We start from the raw sequence: 22,817 nt of genomic DNA, 5'->3' as shown, positions 1-22,817 counted from the left end.
CTGGGATTAAAGGCGTGCGCCACCACGCCCGGCTGGAATTGTCTTTTCTTAAAATCCAATGCCAAGCTGGTAGCTGGTCTGTTAAACTTGAGTTTACCTACTATTAGCATTAGGTATTTATGCAAGCCTGGAACCACATTTTTATTTTATATTTTATACCTCAATATAGAATTAGCATTTGCAAAACACTGTTTTTCTCTGTGCACATAAGCAATACATACCCACCCCGTTTAGGAAACTACATACAAGCAAACAAACAAACAAAATGCTGAAATTAAAGGAAGGAAACAGAAAAACTGCCTTATGACCCCAATCTGGAGATGACTAATTTGAATATGTGAACAAAGCACAATCTACTGTAATCTGCATATGAGAGGCTGTATACAACTTGACTATGCATGGTCTAAGTGGCCCTGCTTTACCTGAGCCTTTAATATTCATGTGAAAGTCACCACACGAAACAGAACGGATTCAACCATACACTGTGCTCTTGTGCTCATCCTGAGGTAAAAGGCACAGTGGCAAGTGAGGAGTCACAGGACTATAGCTAGGGAAGCACTACTGTTGGAACTGTGGCTGTAACAGCACTGATGGCTCCAGATTCCTGGGTTTCTTCATGAAACTACAACAGACCTTGTGTCCCCTCAGGCTTGTAAGAGCCTGATTGGCCCTGCCAGTTCTGATGCTACTGTGTGGCCCTTGCTTAGAGGACTAATTTTGGCAACCACCAATGCTTGAGTAATAGTTACTCTTTAAAGCCTCGCTATTAAAGATCTCCTTCTCTATGTAAATACTGTGGTTTAATTTCTAAAGAAGACACTCAACTCCTCAGCCCCAAGAAGCCAGATTTTTAAAACACTGTAACCCTTAAACCTTTATTTATTCTTACTAGTTTTACTAATTTTTGATTAGCAGATATACTAAAGAGATTCTTGAAATACTCCTTATTATATATTCTAATGGCTTTAAAAATTTACTTTTAGTTTACATATATGAACAGTCTGTGCTTCATGTGTGTGTCTGGTGACTGCAGAAGCGTGTCTGATCTCCTGGAACAGGAGTTATAGGAGGCTGTGAGCTGCTATATGGGTGCCTAAATCCTGTACAAGAACAGCAGTGTTCTTAATTGCTTTCTGTGTCATCTCTCCAGGAAAATATATAATTTAATATTAAAATGGCAAATGTATAACTAGATTATATTATTGTCTCATTCATAATTCCCTAAGTTAGTTATAACCAAAAATGAAAAGATAAAAGAAACAGATTTAAAGTAAATTCCATGTTAAGAAACATGAAGAGAGATGGACTATGGGCTGAAAGATGTAAAAACCTACACTTAATATCATTCTGTGCATTCAGTAATCAACAAGTTTCCCAAGACAGACAAGATGCAATAAGCTGAAGAAGACCAGGGCCAAGGTGAGGCCACAGCCAAGCAATTACAAATCTGAGAGGCCTCCTTACTTGTCTAGCAGCGAAGTTTTGGGGGTTGAGCCCTGTGCCGATTGCTCCAAGGCTGACGTTGGGTAGTGTGGAACCAGAGGGAGACAGCTTGTAGCTGGGAGAAGGGGAGAAGGGAGAGCAGGGAGCCTCATCCCCAAGGCACCCATCTTGATTGGAGAAAGGCAAAGTCAGCTGAAAGGTAGTAGGAGTTAGCCAATCACAATGAGTGTTGGTTAGTGAAGCAACAGAATGCAAGAAGGGAAAGAGAGACACACTAGGAATAAACAAAGCGAGAGTGGATTAGCAATAACCCAGGAAGAAATTTGGATCGGATAATAATCATCACACGTTCGTTGCCCAGCGGACACCATCTGTCAACCTCTTCCATAGAGACTTTCTTTTCCTCTACATTAGAAACCAGTTATTCATTGCATCAGGACAAGGGTTGCCAGACACTGTTTATGAGTCTAATTTCCACTACTCTAGTGGTGTGGCTCCTGAAGCAGAAGCCAGGCAATCTTCCTATGAATATGGTGTCACCTAGACCGGCAGCAATGCTATTGGCCCAGATGTCCATGTTTTGGTTTTAAATGTCTTGTGGGGCCCAGGAATACTATAAAACAGTATTTTGAATCAATAGTTTCATTAGAAATGTTAAAAAAATCAGAACAAGTAAGTAAAAATTACTTGCTTCAATCAGGAGTGAGAATTTGATTTACCTAAACACAGACCACCAGGCAAGTAGGAAAGACAGAGAGCTTCTCCAGACCTAGCACCAAGCTCGTACAAGATACAAATGTTTGCACAAAGTCCAAATTTTGTCTGCAGCTGGCACAGCGGCAGGAACAAGAAGACTGAAGAGTAAATTTATCTCCAAAGTTTCTTCTCCATGTTCTACATGCCCATGATCTCCCTTCAAAACTTAGAGCTCCATCACAAAAACATTAAGGACAGATGGCTCTTGTTCCTGCGCAATCACCTGTTGACGTCAGTTACTTTCCTGTCACCATATTAATATAGGGGACATTCATGTTTTACTCTGAGTTTGTAAGTTTATGCTTTCTCTAGAATTAGCTATCACAGACAAACTAAGAACACAGTGACTCTCAAACGATTATTTGAAACAAAGCATTCAACTCACCTTCTCAAAATAAGGCCCACTGTCTGTGGTGCCCAAGTCTTTGGGATTAGGTGGACGGAACCCAGGTCGATCCTTCCTCATGATATCATTAAAATCCCCGAGATTCATTGTTCTCTTGTCCACATCAAATTTCTTATCTGAAAGGATATAAATAAAAATGTCAGGAATCAATGTCTCCCTCAAGAGCCACGTGTAACCTGGCCCGTCTGTTCTCTAGGGTCCTGGGGACAAAGCCTCTCTACTCTTTGGAATGAGACTAGGAGGAATTCTCACTGGCTCAGGGTGCTTGTTCTGTTCCTGAACCGTTTTTCAAAAATTAAATATATATCTGCTGTAGCTTGTCTACCATGGAACACTTGAGAGACTTGAAGCAAAACTGATTAAGCAAATATTTAGGTTAAAATTGATGTGCTGGGTGAGAATACTGTGTGTGATGTGATGGGTTCATGAAATCAAATCTCAGTGAGAGACCAGTCTGTCTTGCTATGTTAGCACTTGTTAACTACATTGTTAGAGTTTTAAAGCAATTACGGGAACAGAAAGATCAGAGGCACTCCTGTTGCCTAAAAATTTAAAGCTTAAGACTTTAACACAGTTGAGCATTTCTACAGTACTGGCTCAAGCTTCATCTGCACGTGTGATGTACTCTCCTCTCTGCAGGCATGATGATCTCCTCCTCCCTCTCCTTAGCCCTATAAATCTGTTATATGATGCCACAACTGGGTTGCAGCTCAAATTACACATAACCACTGCTACCCAGGATTGTTCCCTCTTACTCTTAGTTTGATTCTTTTTATGTTCCTCGGGGTGAGCAAAAGCATTCCTGAGAAAAATCTCACAGGCGATGGGCTGATCCCTGCATTTGCTCTGGTCACAATGGAAAAGTAGGACAAAGATGAAAACCTTGGGGTACAGAGAGTCAATTTGATGGTTTAGTTTACTAGTATCACAGACATATTAAAATAATCTGAATCTAGCTCCCAGTACTTGGGAAAAAAATCTGGATGCTAATAAGGGATGGTGCAGTGAAGTTTGCACTTTTCATGTAGTAGAATAAGCTTGGCTTCTGAGGTGGACATACCTCTTCACAGTTAAACCTAGCATTTAACATTCCTTCACATTCTCCTGGATCTTCAGTCATTTGAATTTTCAACCTCTATACTGCTTTAGTGCATGAAATCTTATATAAAGTAAAGCATTTAGCATCAAGCATGTCTGCCTCAACCCAAGCAGGGCTGGAGATCCCATGGGCCTTGGCAGAGCCATGAAAACATTCCGCTCCTGTTTGTAGAGACACATACCTACAGACAAATCCATTTTGCTGCTTGGGTTATCCTCAGTTTGACTCTGAACAAAACAAAGCAAACACAAGTGAGTAAGGATAAAGGGAGGATACACGTTGTAATCAGAGAAGAGGCGCTTCTGCTCACGTGAGAGCCTCACGACCACAGGCACTCCACAAGAGCCTCTACTGTGACCTTGAAACTGGAGTGTAGGCTGTAACATTTTTGCAATCACAATTTGATAGCCATCCAGGCTTAATTAAATGTCTAACATCCAATTACACATGTAAGCAACGGCTATGGACAGAGGACTAGTTCAACAGCTGCCTGGAGAAATAAACTCCTTCTTAAGTATGCATAGTCAAATTTCACAAGTGTAGCTAAATGGTGATAATATCTTCTTATGACGTGTCAGTGAGCAAATCTTGAACTGTGTAGTCAAATCATTTGTCTTTTGACAACCATGACCAGATGTCTTCACAGTGTTCCCAAGAGATAAGGAAATTAAAGATACAGCATACATTTTTCTCTACATAATGAATCCCAGTATAGTGATTCTGATTATTTTTATTTTTAAAAATGATGATGCAAACACTAGTAACAAGTGTCCATTTAAGTGTCTTTTGTTTCCACCTTTCCAAGAGAAAAGATATAAAGACAATTCACCTTTAATGTTGGTATATATCACTTAATAAAATAGAAATACTGTTTAGCTCAGAGGGCCAAGAACACTGTTTAACCCATATTTAAATCTGTAATTTTGTACTGTACATGTGTACTTACTATGCCTGAAATTTGAGATTATGTTTATACACGAAGAAAAATGAAACTTACCAGCAATCCCATATTTGAAAACTGTTTGGCAAGAGGATTCATCCATGAATCATTGTTTCCTCCTTTTAGTGAGCACTACAGAATGAAATACATGACCTCAGTCACAGAGCTCATCACAATCTCCCAAACTACAAACCACACTGAAAATGCAAAGCTGAGAGTTCACCTTCCTGAACCTGATAGCTTTAAATGACTAGTAAGCCCTAGGTCCAGTCATGCTTTTACTCCTACTTATCATAGTGAACTGGAAAAACGAAGTTTACTTTTTACATGCGAAGAAGTGGTATCAGATTGTGCAAGATGTCTACATGCTGCCACTGCCACCTCCCATAAGATGCTCTTCTGTGACCCCAGCAGGCTTGTAACAGGGAAAGAATTGCTACTGGTGCATGTTGTTTGGAAAGGAGCCTTTTTGAACACGACATCACTCTGTGTGGGGGCAATGTGGAATGCATCCAGAGAGCTCTTCATATGGTTCACAGCATGGAGGCCATCAGTTCTCAGTGAGAAAGAGGCCCGGAGGAAGCCACTATCCTTGAGCTCTGGGACAGTAGAAGGCAGGGATTAATGGGATGGGGGATGAGCTTTGTGGGCCTGCACATTCTATTGGTAAACATTCCATGTGCTACGATATGTCATACTTATTATTATTGTTGGTGTTAGTTGAGACAGGATGTCCTCACTCACTAAAGCCTAGAATATCTTGAACTCTTGATCCTTTTGCCTCTGTCTTCGAGGGTTGTGATTACAGATATGAGCCACCACAACCAGCCTGCTCCATAAATAAATGTATATAATATTATATACTTATATACAAATATATCTATATATTACAACATTGCATATTATATCATGTTAGATAAATAAATAATTTTAACTATTTTAATTATATAATATATAAATTGATAATTAATAATATATATTATGGTGATAGGAGATATATATGTGTGTGTGTGTATATATATATATATATATATATATATATATATATATATATATTTTTTTTTTTTTTTTTTTCCCCCCCGAGACAGGGTTCCTCTGTGTAGCCCTGGCTGTCCTGGCACTCACTTTGTAGACCAGGCTGGCAGGATATATATTTCATTAAGATTAAAGAAGAGTCCTGGAAAGCATGAGAGATACTGAGTTTATTAGTACAGAGCTTTCAGCTTTAGAAGAAAACAAACTGCATGTGAGCACACTCAGTGGCACTGACCTGCATATTGAAAAATGGTTAAGATGACAATTTTTACATTATGTGTATTTTATCACATTAAAAAATGAAGTCCTAGGCTGGGCGTGGTGGCGCACGCCTTTAATCCCAGCACTCGGGAGGCAGAGGCAGGTGGATTTCTGAGTTCGAGGCCAGCCTGGTCTACAAAGTGAGTTCCAGGACAGCCAGGGCTACACAGAGAAACCCTGTCTCAAAAAACAAACAAACAAACAAACAAAACCACCACCACCACCACCACCAACAACAACAACAAATGAAGTCCTTAGTGCTGATGGTCAGAACATCTGGTATCGGAATTGAAATACTCAACTTCCAATTAAGCAAATCTTGGTTGCCATCTGAGTTGGGAGGATTCAATTAGGATCTTTTTCTCAGTTAATTTCGATCCACTGCTAATTTGTAAATGACCAAAAGACTGCCAAAGCAGGCCAGATACCATTAGAGTACCAAGATGCTGAGCAGTGTAGTGAGACTTTTTTAGTTGCGAGAGTGGAGGAAGGCAAGTCATTAGGGAAGGGGAAACCCAGGAAGAATTCCTTCAACCAAAGTTTCCACAGAAAGCAACTGTTCTATCCTACAGAAGAAATCAGGGTCCTGAAACCCACAGCTTCAGGACACAGGGTGATGGTCAGGGGATGGTCTTGTGAGACAGTATCAGGAATCCGAAGCCTGGGAGGATTAGAAAGCATTTCACAGGGCAGGGTTTTCAGGTTAAAATGAAGCATACAGGTGTATCTTCCTTTTTTCTACTCTGTAGTGTGTGTGTGTGTGAGAGAGAGAGAGAGAGAAAGAGAGAAAGAAGAAGAAGAAGGAGGAGGAGGAGGAGGAGGAAGAACAGCAGCAGCATCTGTCAAGACAGTGGCTTGGGTACACACATCATGGCTACAGATAAAGTACTAGTGGTCCTATGTAAAAGCAGCAGCAGCAGCAGCAGCAGCAGCAGCAGCAGCAGCAGAGTGCTTGTCTAGCATTCTCAGCGTTCTGGGCTCCTTCCCCAGGACTGTAAAATAAGTAATAAACCACAACATTCCAAGAGGAAACTTGTTATACGGAAAGTGAGTTGTCTGGAAGGCACAGCCTGGCCCAGGACGTGAGGAAAGAATCTAGTTATAGCAGTGCTAAAAATGGGGCTTTCAGTTTACTGGGAGAAGGGCCTTGGGATGAGTCAGGTAAAATCAAGACCCACTAACGACCACTGGGAAAGCCAATACTATTTTGGTGTCTTTTCTACCTTTTTGTGGAGATTTGCCCATAGGACTTTTTTTTTGTCTTAGAATCAAAAGCATAAGGCATTTTAAAAGTAGGCCTCAGGAACTGCTGAAAACAATCATAACATGGAAATCTAAACTCAATTACCTCTACCTTACAAATTTCATTTTACTCATAGTGCTACTTCTAATTGTTCAGGATTTCAAGGTCATGGGATAGGAAGATTAGGGGACACAAGGGAAGTAGTTATTAATTTATAAGGAAATACTCGGTGACTCCAGTTGCCTCATTTCCTCCATGAACCAAGTCCCAGTTTTACCTTCTAGGATTGAGTAAGCAAACTGAAGCCTTTCTAAAGCCTTTCTAAAGCACTACCTTCATTTGTTTCTTTCCTCCTTGTCCCCAGCTTGCTGAGTTGTGGGAGGAAGTGCTTCCCTGAGAGCCGGCGGTGTTCCAGACTCCTCCGTCATCCTCCTCTTCCCAGCTAGGATGGCGAGCTCCTGTGACTGGTCCGTCACTCTCCCCCCAGCCGTCTTGCATAGATTTGGAATCTTTAAGGAAAGAGTTAATCAATTCTTTGCAGTAAATACATGTAACAAACAGAGAGATTTCTTGCAAATGCAGCATTTGAATATCTTTGCAGTTTTGTCTGTTCCATCTACACACAAGGCAAACGCATTACTCATACTTAAGAGAGCAGACAACAGACCTTACAATCAAGATCTTTGGACTGCTTCTATGGTTCTTCTGGGAACCAAGGAGATAGTGTTTCAAAACTCAAAAATCTCATCCCTATTCTAAGAAATTTCAGAACTGGGTAGTGGTGCACACCTGTAATCCCAGCACTTGGGAAACTAAGGCAGGAAGATTACCATGAATTTGAGGCCAGTTATCAACTATTTCAGACACTACTCAGACACTATTTCAACAAAAATTGTGTGTGTCTATGTGAATGAGTGAATATGAATGTTGCATTTCATTGATAAGAAAATGGTTGCCCTTAGTGAGCATGGCAGCTGAGTGTCAAGTCTTTCTTTACACTCCAAAATGCAGGCATTTCAAGTAGGTATGACTAAAACACAACTGTCTACCTTGTTTGGGGTGAAGCAGAAATAAAAATGGGAATAAAAACCACAAGGCCACCGGATGGCTGCAGTACATGCCTGTTAATCCTTGCACTTGGATCTCTGATTTTGAGGCCAGCTTGGTTCTAGGACGGCCAAGGCTACACAGAAAGACTGTCTTAAAAAAACCAACCAAAAAAAAAAAAAAAAAAAACCCAACCAACCAACAAAAACCCCCACAAGGCCATGGAAACTTGAAGCTTATTAGGTCCACAAACGTATTTGAAATGCATTAGGTACTGAGGAGGATCCTAGATGTGGCTTTGATAAGAAAGGAGGAAAAATGTAGAGGGCAGATGGAGAAGAAAAGACAGATGGGACAACTAGAGAGGAAGGCACTGGACACCAGTCTCCAGTCGGTTCTACTACCACACCCTTTTAACAAATATTGTTACTATGAAACTTGCAAGAAAACATTCATTTCCCTCCAAAAATACTGTATGGAACTGGATTTGCCTTCATGTAGAGTAGGGAGCTGGGAGTGGCTTTTCTCTGTACTACTTCCAATGACCAGGCCTATGAGACAAGTTGCCACTTGCAAGCCAAGTCTACTTACTGGGTTTCATGGCATTGGGAGCGTTGGCAGGTGTGTTTCCCCAGCCTGTGGTTGATGCTCCTGCATCATCCATTTCACCCCACCCAGGACTGCTTTCATTTGGCTCACCCCAGGCTGAAGTCCCATTATCTGGAGCAGGTGGTGTGCTTTTGCTCCAGACTGCAAAAAAGAAATGTGTGTCTTTAAGGATCCATTGAATACTTAAGATCCAGTGGAGTGAAGGAAGCAGGCACAGTTATACTTTCTTGGGAGAAACAAATTCAACCTTCATGGAGAGCATTTGGTTAAGTCACTTTCCAAAGTTCCAATGTACATGACTTCTGACCCAGTAAACTCACTGTCAGGAAAATTTACCCTAAAAAAATGTACTGAAGTGATGAAATTATATGTACAGCAGTATTCACTGTATTACTCTAGAAAAAAAATGGAATCAATTTCAATATCAGAAGGAGATAGAGTATATCAAGCGTAGATAAAGTATAACTTAAATATCTACCAGAGGAGACAGTTAGACAAAATTGAGTTCATAAAATGAGCTCCATATGAAACAATTAAGCAAAAGAACTGTCTGTGCTACAGAAAGTGTAATATATATGAGAATAAAGAGGTACAGGACTACTGCCTGCCTACCAGGGAAAGGCCCTGGGATCCACTTTCAGGCTCCCTGACTCTTCCCCACTAAAAAAGCTGAGAAAAAAAAAAAAAGGTAAGATGAACACTGCAGAAGTATAAGCTCTTCCCTGTTAAGAATATTTAAAGCTTAGGTATATTTGTGACCCATAAGAGCAAGGCTTATGAAGGAAACAAACTTCCATGCATTATGGTGGGAAGCCCCAGAGGCTGGAGGCTCATCTACCGTCCTTTGCTTTCCTGTACAGTTTGGAGAGTTTTCTCTGAACACAGGATCTTAAAGCACGAGGAAGTGTGACTCTGGATAAGCAGTTAAAGAGTAGCCTCTATTTTTGTCCTCATTTTTTTTTTTAAATACTAGAAAAAAAGAGCTAGTTAAAAACAGTCACTTTGCATGTTAATTAGTGTTCCTAATTATTCTACTTTGAATGCTGGAAAACTTAACATTATGATTAATTTTAAATAAAATCAAAAATAATCTAATAACCCTGAAAGGTGCATTTTCTTAATTGGTGAGTCTTTTACAGGGACATTTATGCCAAACTGAGAAGAGAATTAAGCACTGTTGCAACAGTTGACTTTTGGGTATCTGACTGTCCTTAGAACATCCTTGTATGCATATTACCTGCTATAGTCAACAATTAAGTCACTTGGAATGAGGTGGGAATGTAGCCTGAGTTAGAGCACTTGCTTAGCATGTTCAAATCTCTGGGTTTCAGCCCTAACACTATAAAAATAAAGTAAGTTTGGAGACCCCAACTGTCCAGATACCAGCTGAGATACAGCATTGTGACAGTCTCAGGAAGAACACCAGAGTGCTCTCCTTTGCAGAGGAAGAGAAGCACAAGGGCAGGGGGATTTTCCATAGGTAGAGCCAGGAAGGAAAGAAAGCCAGTCTTTTTCTACCTTAGTTCTTTATTTTTAAACCTAGAGTAGTTTGTTCTGCAGGAAATAAGCTTATTTGGTGACTTTTTTTGTTGTTATTTTAAAAATTATACAGGCCAATATAATTGCAGAAAAATAATTCCGGGTACCAAGAGTGTTATCATCTTTTCCTTGTACCAAGGAAAACACTGTAATGTATGAGAGCAGGTGCCATCTCCAGTGCACCACAGAAAGGTTCTCAGAGCAAGAAAGCTGGAACTGGAGGAACGATCCTCAGAGTAAGTTAAATAGATGCACCTTGACAGATAGGGTGTAGACCAGAATTTCTTTTATTTTACTAGGACCTATGAGAAAAGAGTTGGTACCTACCTGATGCTGATTTTCCGGTCATCGGGGTAGGCAGGTTTGGTTCTCGAGGTGCTGGGCCCCCTTGAGAATTTTTATCCCAAAGGTTCACATTCTTGTAGTTATAACTGTTAGGGTCTCCCCAAGCTGAAGTGCCATCATCAATGTCCATTTTCCGACTAATTGACTGTGGGGATGGCTCCTCCCAACCACTGGGTTCATCATCCTTAGGGGTTGTAGGCTGGGGTCCACTGCTCCAGTTGGAATTAGAAGGTCGAACATTGCCTTGAGGTGGCGGGGGTGGGCCTCCCCAAGAACCAGAAGCCTCTGGCTGTGGTGGCGGTGGCTGCTGCTGCGGTTGGTGTTGTTTATTCCACGAATTGGGTTGCCTGCCTGTCTCATTCCACGCAGGGGATCGTTTGCAATCTTCCCACCCACCTTTTGAAGCTAGGTTTGTATTCCCACCATTACCCCAAGTTCCAATCTCATTCTGCCCTCCTTCACCCCACCCAGACACAGGCTTATTGGCAGAACTTTCCCAATTATTATTTTTCACTTGATCCACCTCCTCGCCCCAACCATTCTTCCCAGAAGTCCATCCTTGGTTGGGCTGGCGCCCACCGCCCCACCCCTGATCCTTACAAGAACTCTCATTCCAAGAGGAAGGTGTCTTTTCATCGGCTCGGCCTCCTCCCCAGTTAGAAGAGTTGTTGTTCTTATAGTCATTCCAGCCTCCTGCGCTCTTGGGGTCTTTCCACTCTGTCGAGGCTGAGAGCTCCCCCCATCCAGACTTCATTTGATTGCTTTGGCTGGGTGCATCTCCCCAGCCCCCTGAGTTCTTGGTCTGTGTGGCAGCGCTCTCCCACCCCTCAGTTCCTTTGTCAGATTTCCCCTCAGGCCTTGGCACCTCTTCAATATCCCACACTGTGTCCTGCTTAATTTGAGTTTGGCCCCAGCCAGTGTTTGAGAGCACCCTAGGGTCCAAATCAGTCCGGCTCAAAAGAGTCTGCAAGACAGCCTGGCAATCAGGATGCGTGGGCCTATATGACCGACGACCAGAATTATGACTGTCACTACTTCCTGCTTTGTGGTTGCTTCCAGTGCTTTGACCTCCAACTTCACTTCCTGCGGAGCTGGAAGATCTTCCCCAACAGGGAGCCTGGGCATTGCCTTGGTTTTCAGGGAGGGGGTGGCCCTTTTGATTGTCCCATGCTCCAGTGCTAGAATTTGGTTGGTTTGGACCACTCCATTCTCCAATTTTCAACTCATCAGACCCAGTCGGCTGTTTCCATTCTCCCTGAGAGACCCCAGATGTCATTTTGTTCCCTTCACCCCATTTGTTGTCATTAGAGTCCTGAGGGCCAAAGTTCCAGGACCCACCCGTAGACCTGTTATTGTTGTCCCAAGAGTCACTTTTTGACCCAGTTGGTTTTGGAACAGAAGCTCCTTTCCAGGAGTCCTCTCTGTCTTTTCCATTGTTCCCATTATTTCCAGAATTGCTTTGTCCAGAGACTGTGTCAGTTCCAGAAGGCCCCCTAGCTGCACCCCAAGACCCAACACTCCCAGTCTTTCGATCTCCAGTGCTTTGTGAAGGGGCATCAGTGCTCCTGGAGGTGTTCCCCAAGCCCATTCCAAAGGGCATTCCCTTATTTTCCATGGGGTTTGGTGAACTTAAGTTCAAGGAGTTAGTGTTTCCATTTTTTGGTCCATCAGTGTTATGAATTTGAGCCTGTTCTCTGCCAGAGACAACAAAATTAACACCCGCATTTTCCATCTTTGACTGCTGTTCCCTGGATGCCTGACCTACTGTGCTAACTTGTGCACTGGAACTACTACTTTCTGTTTCCAATGCCCCTTTCCTAGAAGTCCCTTCTTGGACCAATGCTGGCCAGGCAGATGGGTTGCTATTTGGGTTAAAGTTGCTGAAGCCAGAGCCAGGTCCAATTCTATCCTGACCACTCGTACTCCTCCAGTTTCCTAGTCCGTTGTTGCTCTCTGAAGTAGAGTTGGGAGATTGAACAGACTTAGCCTTGGGGTCAGATTTCCAGACCCCAAGATTACATTCGTTCCCAGAACTTGCAGACTGGCATTGGCTCCCTTTGCCTTTGTTACTAGTGGTGCTTCCTGGCAGACTGCTCTTCTCAGAGCCAGGGTTCGAGGCACTGTTGTTATCGGTGGTGTTTTCGGAAGAAGATTCAGTGTCTTTGCTGGCAATACAAGGCCACTCTTCCATGTCAGACCCGTCTACAATCACCTTGTCCCAGATGTGAATTGGGTTGGGGGAGGCGCAGTTGTTGGAGGAGGCTCCCGGGCCCCAAGTGGAATTTGCATAATTTGAAGCAGCAGCACCTCCAAGGGTTGACTCTGGGAAAGAGATAATCTGTTACCACAGCTGTACATCAACATCTGGGGCTCTGCCTGCCTCTGGAAAGCTTAGTGCAGTCCCTAGACTATCTTGTTTACCTAGTTGATTTTCTTGAGTGATTTTAGCACAGTATCTAACTGTGTAGCCCATGCTGTAGTGCCAGTGTGGAGGTTAGAGGACAATTTGTTCTCCTTCTACCATGTGAGTCTTAGGGACTAAAATTTAGGTCATCAGGCCTTTGAGGAGATGCTAGAGTTTCCTCTTTGTCACTAGCTAGTGCTGCATGTGCAACATCCAACTCTGTATCCACTCTCAAAGCTACCTATTTGCCATTCTTACTGAAACAGAAGGACCTTCTTGTATCCTGAGAAAATGCAACAAGCCATGCTATGTTTCTTTAATCTATTCTAACACTCAAGGCTGGAGCTGTTTTTTGGTTCCATTACTGCTCTCTGAGAGTGTTTAACAATTCCCTAGTGCACAGAAAAACAAAACCCGTTGGTTAGTTTCATTAAGATGTTCTATGACTTAAGGCCAACCAGTCTTTCCAGTTGTATCTTTTATAACTTTTTACAAAGATGTCTACAGTCTTACCATTTAAGGCTGGCACCTGCTGTTTTCTCCTCCCAACTCCACACAGTGAAATATATTCATCTTTTTAGACATACCTCAAGTGCCACTTTATCTATGCAGCTACTTCTGAGCTTGTCAACTGAAAAACTGTCTGTCCCTAGGAACTGTCGGAGCCATTTCCTCACACGGTAGCCTCTGTTCCTGTCCTTCCTTCCCCACATTGTGCTTTTCACTGTGAGCCTATCTTGCTAACGTGTGAATTCCACATAGTGGCCGGTGCAAATCTGCTCAGTAAGCCTTCTCTGAATGTCCCTTAGCTAGCTCCTGAGATACTGGAGTATGCATCAGATAGGCTTAGACTCCCAAGGGGATTAAATATGATAAATCAGTACTGCACAACATAGAGTTAAAAAATTAGCATATCTGGTATGTATTAGGGTAAAAATAATGTGTTTTAATGAAAAAAATTTCTAATTTCTGCATTTTTAATTAATACACATTAAAACCAACACATATAAAATGAGAAAGCACAGAATCCTAATACCTTGAGACTATGCTGGTCTTTCCTATGCTTGATGATATTCAAAGTCTAGTTGTTTTTCTTTAAAATTTGTTTTTTACTTATTTGTATGCGTGCTATGCGGTACATATGGAGGTCAGAGGACAACTTCTAGGAGTCAGTCCTTTCTTTCCACTATGTGGGTGGGGCTCAGGCATCAAGCCTGGTGGTCACCTTTGCCTGTTCATCTCTCTCTAGCTCTCTAGCTTAAGCTCAAAGTTTTAATAGAACCTAAAAAGGCACATTAGTTTTTTTAAACGGGGCTGGAAAGTCTTTGCTACTTAAACTCTTGGTGGCACATGATCTCACAAACCTGAGGCAGGAGGATCATGGGCCTGACACTAACCTAGGCTATACCTGAGATCCTGTTTCAAAAGATAAGACAGAAAGAACCTCTCAAGACTTCTAATGAAACTCCTTAAGCAAACTCCCTCATGTGTATATTGCAATGTCTAGCATAGTTCAAAATCCAGGGCTCTAAAATTAAACACTAATTAAAAAAAAAACAAAAACCCTAATTTAAAAACAGTAGAATGAGCCGGGCGGTGGTGGCGCATGCCTTTAATCCCTGCACTTGGGAGGCAAAGACAGGCGGATTTCTGAGTTCGAGGCCAGCCTGGTCTACAAAGTGAGTTCCAGGACAGCCAGGGCTACACAGAGAAACCCTGTCTAGAAAAACCAAAACCAACCAACTAAACAAAACCAAAACCAAAACCAAACCAAAACCAATAGAATGGTATTAGTATCATCTGGTATTCTCTGAAGAATCTATACAACATCTTAAGTGACCATTCTGGAAGCATAGGATTCTGGAAGATTTAGAAAAAGCCCCATGCCAGTCTCACTTCCTGAACACAGCTGAGGAATGACACAATCTATGCTTTCATGTCAAGACAGCACAACCCAGCTTAGAGAAGGGTCCATGCAAATTTTATGTTGGGGCCCTCTCCCATCTGCTGTGTGGTACTATCTCTGCATTAACAATTGATACCAGGAAACAAACAAAGGAACGCTCTCCTGCTCGGGGCTTACCTGGTGCAGTCCCACTCTCACTCTGCAGCAGCGCTCCTGTCACTTGTGCATTGTTGTTGGGGTTTGCTCCAGGTGCTGTGCAGGGAGGAGGCCCCGCCCCACCCCCGAGGAGCATGCAGGACGGTGGAGGGGGCTGCCCACGTTTTAGTAACACTTTATGGTCCTGCTGGCAACGGAATCGCGGTGGCACCTCCCGAGGCATGTAGCGGGCGGCGCTTGGCGGTTGTCCGTTCGGCACTGCCACCCTTTTGGCATTGTTGCCACCATTGACTGGTGGCGATGGAGAGCTGCCAATTGGGCTGGCGGCCGTTGGTTGGCTTAAACTTGGTTTCGTCACTTCGGGCACTGAAAGACAGGAATTGGGAAAGTCTTTTAAATTAAAAGTCTGTTTTTAAGAAAGCTTACATTTTGCACTCAAAGGACAGGCTTTTTAAAATTCCTGTAGGATGTTCACTTTACTAGGGTAGGCGTGGTGGTGGTAACAGGTGACTGATAAATAATCAAAAATAACAATAATGTCTTATCTAAATGGGGAAAATTAAGCAACCAGCACTCACTGCACCAAACCCTCGATGGCTGTAGCCAAGCACTCAGCAGTGCAGAGGACTTTTCCTTCCTCTAACTTCTTAATTAAAAAAAAAAAAAGCATTTATTTACATTTACTTTTTTCTTCTTTCACCAAGACAGGGTTCCTTTAATGTAGTTCTGGCTGCCATCCAACTCAGAGATCTGCCTGCCTCTGCATCTCAAGTGCTAGGATTAAAGGCATGCGCTACCACAGCAGGTTCTGTATTTACTTTTTTGTCCTGTGTACACATGCTGGGGTAGGACAGTCTGGGGGAGGTGGCGGGTCCTGGGGCTGGGCTGTAGGCCGTCAGCTTTCGCAGCAGGTGTTTTTACTTCCTGAGCTACTTTGTAGACAATTATCCTAGTTCACTGAAGTCCTTTGGGAACTCTTTCTCAAGTTCCTGACTAGGCACAGGAAGCGCACTTTGCCTATGTTCAACAATACTGAATTATAGTTAAAGTCTCTACTTACAGGCCTCTCTCTCATTGGCCTTAAGCTCCTCGAGAACAGAAACAGAACTGGCACCCACAGAGGACTACAGGCCTAGAGAATCACAGTATTTCACTGGACTTTGGTTGCTACAGCCACTCGCACACAAAGATTTGTCTGTGACTGTTTACATAACAAAAATATGAGGAATCGTTTAGCTTTTACTTATGAAATATCTGTCTTAGCTCTTTCATCGATATAAAATGGCAAATAGTACAGAAATGTGCACAGCAACCCTGAAATCACTACACCCTGGTGGACCTGCTGCTCCCCACCTCAACCCTGACTGCAGAGGTTCCTACTCTCTACTTCCTGTCACCATCTTAGCAAAAGACCACCACTGTGTGTTTCTCTATTGTAAACTCAGTACTTAGGCTTGAACAATAGTTTTGAATACTTTCATGAAAAAAAAAATCATCCATTCCTCCCAAGAAAATCTGCCCAGCACACTGAGGCATACTACAGGAATAATCTGAGGCCTGAATTCCTGCCAAGCAACTCTGGTAGCAGTATTGCTTTGACTGCTGAAATGATGCTGGGCCAGCATGTTGCCATTTAACTGCCTCCTTTATGAGGAGAGAGATACATCATCAGAAAACAGGGGCCCAGACTAGCCACCACTGGCCACTACTGAATACTGTGAGTGACAGGAGAAAAGAATAGTTGGCTCAAGTAAGTTCCAGGCAACTCATATGCCATCTATTCTTAGCCAATCACAAGACAGTATTGGCCTCCCAGTAAAAGGGTGATGACTGTAACGTGATGACGAACAGAATAAAGACTTAAACCAGTCATTGTCTAATATTAACACAGTACCGTCTGCAGAACATATAGCAGATGATGGACAAATAACTAGTAAATATTTGTTTCTGGAATATTCCACATGTCATTTACTAATCATCTTTTCTCTTATGAGAATAAAGCTGGGTGGAATCTTCCTAGCTAGTTTGTGATGTTGCCCTTCTACAAGTGAGTTAGGCATTCTATGTAAAGTTGGCCACATGCCTTAACGCTCTTTCTTAAATAAGATGGTGACAGCACAGCCTAATAAGAGTAACTCTCGCCCATTGGACACACAAACTTTATATGCCCCAGTACAGGGGAACGCCAGGGCCAAAAAAATGGGAATGGGTGGGTAGGGAAGTGGGGGGAGGTTATGGGGGACTTTTGGGATAGCACTGGAAATGTAATTGAGGAAAATACGTAATAAAAAATATTAAAAATTAAAAAAAAAGAGTAACTCTCTGACTAACTTTATAATACACACAGCTGCTTCAACCCCAAACTCTGGTCGGTGCTGTACATTGTGCCAGAATCCTTGTACAACCCGTTGTGGCATTTTCTCCCAGTCATATTAAAGACAGGATGGATATGGTAAGGAGAACACAGCTCCACTACCTTTCTTCTGACTTGGTGGTGGATCTAGAGCTCAGGTGCTGAAAATTCTGGGGCTTTGTTAGAGAAGCTAACTGTGTTGGAGTGCCTGGCCAGAGGCTTCTTGGTTTTTTTCTTTATTCTTCTTCTTTATGAACTTTAAGCAAACAAGAAACAGCAAGATGGCTCACTAGGTAGAGGTGCTTTCAACCAAGCCTAAAATCCCTAAAATGCTGGAATGAGAGAAATGACTATTGCCAAGTTGTCTTCTGACCGCACATACACACATAATAAATAAATGTGAACATAAAACACCTTAAAGGCAAGCAAGACTCTTGACACCTACTGGAGATAAAGCAACTGTTAGGTAGGAGCAGACAGTTTTAAAGTTCCAAATTCAAAGTCAAGACATAAGAATTGGGGCTGGTGAGATGGCTCAGTGGTTAAGAGCCCTGACTGTTCTTCCGAAGGTCCTGAGTTCAAATCCCAGCAACCACATGGTGGCTCACTACCATCTGTAATGAGATCTGATGTCCTCCCTATTCTGGAGTGTCTGAAGACAGCTGCAGTGTACTTACATATAATAATAAATAAATCTTTGGGTTGGAGCGAGCGGGGCCAAGTGAGCAGGGCCCAAGAAAGCCGAGGTCCCAACGACATGACGGCTCACAACCATCTGCACAACTACATGTATTCATATACATAAAATAAATAAATTAATCTTTTTTTTTTAAATTAAAAAAAAAATTTTTAAAAGGCATTCAGACTTGGTGTCCATCCAGATGTGAGCTGTTACAGACTACCAGTCCCAGGTGTGCTGCCTTTTAGGCCTCTCTTTTCAGTGTTAATGATTTGTAGGCTGAAGCATAAATACCTCTAAAAAGAGCTACTCTAGCCATCAAACTGTGTTTATTTGGTTCAAAAGCCTCAAGGCCTCAGTGTCTTTGCCAGAGAGAATCTATGTAGGTTTTAGGGAGTGGTGTGGCTGCCTGGCTTCTGACCCCTGGATTCAATCCCACCAAACCAACAACAACAACAACAAAACAAAAGAAACCAAAACAAACCAAAGTCTATGCTTTAAAATAAACAGTCTCTGTCTCACAGGAAATGAAAACACTGTAAAATACGATGTGCCCCATTTTCTAATTTCTACTCAAGCACCTTCAAAAGCTACACTATTGACCCAGGCTTTCCCACTCCCAATCTGTTAACTTCCACCACACTTCTACACTCTCTTACTTTGCTTTTCAACTTCTAATTGTCCTCATTTCTGAAAGTGGAAGCAAGGTGCCAGGTTTGTTTTTGGTTTTTTTCTTCTTCTTCAGGAAAAGTGCTCTTTAAGAAGTGTCTGGACTTGGCAAGCTTCTGCATTTGTGCAGGAGACCAAACAACTGCACAGACCATTAGAAGCTGCCAGTTCCTTCATCTTGTTTTTTTAAATGACTTTAAATGTTTTTATTTTTGTAATTTTTTTATTGTTTGTTTGTAGAACACGATTTTAATGTTTTCAACTGTTAATATTCAACAAACAATAATAATTTTAAGATATATTTCATTGTTATGTCTCCCTTTTCATTTCTGATTTTATTGATTTGGGTACTGTCTCTGTGCTCTCTGGATAGTCTGGCTAAGGGTTTACCTTATCTTGTTGATTTTACCAATGCTTTCACTGTGTTCCATACGTTTGGTATGATGAGTCTTCATTTTCATTAAATTTTAAAAAGGCTTTAATTTCTGTCTTAATTTCTTCCTTGACCAAGTTATCATTGAGTAGAGAGAGAAATGTTCAGCTTCCATGTGTATGTGTGCTTTCCGTTGTTTTTGTTGGTATCTAAGACCAGCCTTAGTATGTGGTGATCTGATTGGGTGCATGGGATTATTTCCATCTTCTTGTATCTGTTGAGGCCTGTTTTATGACCAATTATATGGCCAATTTTGGAGAAAGTACCATGATGTGCTGAGCAGAAGGTATATTCTTTTGCTTTTGGATGAAATGTTCTATAAGTATCTTTTAGATTCATTTGGTTCATAACTTCTGTTAATTTCACTGTGTCTCTGTTTAGTTTCTGTTTCCATGATCTGTCCACTGCTGAGAGTGGGGTGTTGAAGTCTCCCACTATTATTGTGTGAGGGTGTGATGTGTGCTTTGAGCTTTAGAAAAGTTTCTTTTATGAATGTGTGTGCCCTTGCATTTGGAGCATACATGTTCAGAATTGAGATTTCACCTTGGTAGATTCTTCCTTTGACCAGTATGCAGTGTCCTTCCTTAACTTTTTTGATAACTTTTGGTTGAAAGTTGATTTTATTCAGTATTAGAATGGCTACTCCAGCTTGTTTCTTGGGACCATTTGCTTGGAAAATTGTTTTCCAACCTTTTACTCTGAGGTAGTGTCTGTCTTTGTCACTGAGGTGCATTTCCTGTATGCAGCAAAATGCTTGGTCCTGTATACATACTCAGTCTGTTAGTCTATGTCTTTTTATTGGGGAATTGAGTCCATTGATGTTAAGAGATATTAAAGAAAAGTGATTGTTACTTCCTGTTATTTTTGTTGTCAGAGGTGGAATTATGTGTGTGTGGCTATCTTCTTTTGGGTTTGTTGAAAGCAGATTACTTTCTTGCTTTTTCTAGGGTGCAGTTTCCCTCCTTGTATTGGTGTTTTCTATCTATTATCCTTTGTAGGGCTGGATCTATGGAAAGGCATTATGTAAATTTGGTTTTGTTATAGAATATCTTGTTTTCTCCGTCTATGGTAATTGAGAGTTTTGCTGGGTATAGTAGTCTGGGTTGGCATTTTGTTCTCTTAGGGTCTGTATGAGAGCTTCCCAGGATCTTCTAGCTCTCATAGTCTCTGGTGAGAAGTCTGGTGTAATTCTGATAGGTCTGCCTTTATGTGTTACTTGTCCTTTTTCCCTTACTGCTTTTAATATTCTTTCTTTGTTTTGTGCATTTGGTGTTTTGATTATTATGTAACAGGAGGAATTTCTTTTCTGGTCCAGTCTATTTGGAGTTCTGTAGGCTTTTTGTATGTTCATGGGCATATCTTTATTTAGGTTAGGGAAGTTTTTGTCTATAATTTTGTTGAAGATATTTACTGGCCCTTTAAGTTGGAAATTTTTGCTCTCTTCTATACCTATTATCCTTAGGTTTCTTCTTCTCATTGTGTCTTGGATTTCCTGGATGTTTTGGGTTAGGGGCCATTTGCTTTTTGTATTTTGACTATTGTGTTAATGTTTTCTATGGTATCTTTTGCACCTAAGATTCTCTTTTCTATCTCTTGTATTCTGTTGGTGATGTTTGCATCTCTGACTCCTAATCTCTTTCCTAGGTTTTCTTTTTTTTAAAGATTTATTTATTATAATTTATTTATTTATTATATGTAAGTACACTGTAGCTGTTTTCAGAAACACCAGAAGAGGGCATCAGATCTCATTATGGATGGTTGTGAGCCACCATGTGGTTGCTGGGATTTGAACTTAAGACCTTTGAAAGAGCAGTCAGTGCTCTTAACTGCTGAGCCATCTCTCCAGCCCCTTTCCTAGGTTTTCTAACACCAGGGTTGTCTCCCTTTGTGATTTCTTTATTGTTTCTATTTCCACTTTTAGATCTTGGATGGTTTTGTTCATTTCCTTTGCCTGTTTGTGTTTTCTTGTAATTCTTTAAGGGATTTTTGTTGTTGTTTCCTCTTTAAGGGATTCTAGCTGTTTACCTGTGTTCTCCTGTAGTTCTTTAAGGGAGTCATTTATGTCAAGTCCTCTATCACCATCATGAGAAGTGATTTTTTAGATCCATATCTTGCTTTTCCAGTGTGATGCTGTATCCAGGACTTGCTTTGGTGGGAGAATTGGGTTCTGATGATGCCAAGTAACCTTGGTTTCTGTTGCTCATGTTCTTGTGCTTGCCTCCTGCCATCTGATATCTCTAGTGCTACCTGCCCTTGTTATATCTGACTAGAGCCTGTCCTTCCTGTGATTCCAGTTCAGCTGTCTCTGTGATCCTGAGATCCTGGTGTGATCAAGCTCCTGGGATCCTGTTATTCTGTGATCCTGGGCATGTTAGAGCACCTGGGAGTGGAGCCTCCTCTGGGTGTTGTGGGACTCACTACGAAGCTCTCACTCAAGGTCTTCTCAGGGCACTGGCCCAGACTGGAAGGTTCCTTTATCTTAATGGGACCAAACACACACACACACAAACACACACACACACACACACACACACACCCTTTTCATCTACATATACTTGTAAGAGGGCTAGGGATATAGTTCTGTGGTGAGCAAGAGGCTCTAGATTCAATTCCCAGTACTAGAAAACCAAAACTAAAACCAGTTAAAGCAAAACCAGTTAAAACCTTAGGAAATATACTATTTTAGGATGACAACTTAGAAATCTCAAAGACTAACCTATGCACAGGTGACTAGCCCATATTATGTGATTCTCAGTGCTGCCTATCACTGTCTCTACTTCTTTACCTTCTACTCACACTGGCTTCTGCACTCACCATCTCCCTCCTGCAGTCACCAATGTCTTCACTGCTAGCCTAGAGGGCATCTGGCACTGGCCATCACGCCTGCAGCCCCCGACTACTGGTTCTTCTGCCATTCACTCTGCCTAGCTCTTCAGTCTTCCCTCATTCCCTTTGGGGTCCTCCACACTGTGGAGCAAGGGTTAAACAGTGGTTGTTTAGCACTCAATGGACATAAGGTTTTGGTTTCAACAAACCAACTGGGTACTAGGAGAGTGAAAGCAGCCATAGAAAGTGGCTGTGGTTCAAGACTTTACTTAAGGACAGTGAGCCAGGAATTTTACATTCTCAGACACTGTTATTTAAAATACTAAAAAACAAAAACAAAAACAAAACAAGCAAACAAACAAAAAAACCCCTAAGAATTCGTTTTGCTCTTTTTGCTTACAGGTAGCATAAAAAATAAGCAGGTCAGATGTGGTGTGTAGGACATTAGCAGCTTCTGCTTTTAAACACCCTTTTAGTTATAATTCCAAAATAGCAGATAATTTGGCCATTAGCTACTATGGATGTACATACCACACTCGAAACAGGGTTTTATTCTGAAGTTTTATTTAGACCAGTTTCCAACTCAGAACCATCTTCCCAGCTGAGTCTCTCAAGTGCTGGGTGGGATAACAGGTACACGTCACCACACACACCTGGCATTGAGTTTA

General features: G+C 41.8%; 1 protein-coding gene across 6 annotated transcripts in view; it reads right to left on the bottom strand.

The window, feature by feature from the left end:
• Positions 1-22,817, bottom strand: part of Tnrc6b (trinucleotide repeat containing adaptor 6B) — a 218,455-nt gene that overhangs the window by 37,001 nt on the left and 158,637 nt on the right. For 4 of the 6 annotated variants that reach the window (XM_029469458.1, XM_021182978.2, XM_029469457.1 and 1 more), the window contains 8 exons: positions 15,211-15,555; positions 10,706-13,045; positions 8,822-8,980; positions 7,517-7,692; positions 4,702-4,776; positions 3,886-3,931; positions 2,585-2,721; positions 1,465-1,635 (listed from right to left, as the gene is read on the bottom strand). In XM_029469458.1, the coding sequence (XP_029325318.1) occupies positions 1,465-1,635; positions 2,585-2,721; positions 3,886-3,931; positions 4,702-4,776; positions 7,517-7,692; positions 8,822-8,980; positions 10,706-13,045; positions 15,211-15,555 (3,449 nt within the window). The remainder of the gene's footprint in view (positions 1-1,464; positions 1,636-2,584; positions 2,722-3,885; positions 3,932-4,701; positions 4,777-7,516; positions 7,693-8,821; positions 8,981-10,705; positions 13,046-15,210; positions 15,556-22,817) is intronic. The other 2 variants (XM_029469460.1, XM_029469461.1) reach the window with 2 other exon arrangements.

This window comes from Mus caroli, chromosome 15 (assembly GCF_900094665.2).
Source record: "Mus caroli chromosome 15, CAROLI_EIJ_v1.1, whole genome shotgun sequence".
In the NCBI taxonomy this organism is placed as follows: Eukaryota; Metazoa; Chordata; class Mammalia; order Rodentia; family Muridae; genus Mus; species Mus caroli.
Note: the sequence above shows the minus strand (reverse complement) of the source record. Positions and strands in the feature narration are given on the sequence as shown.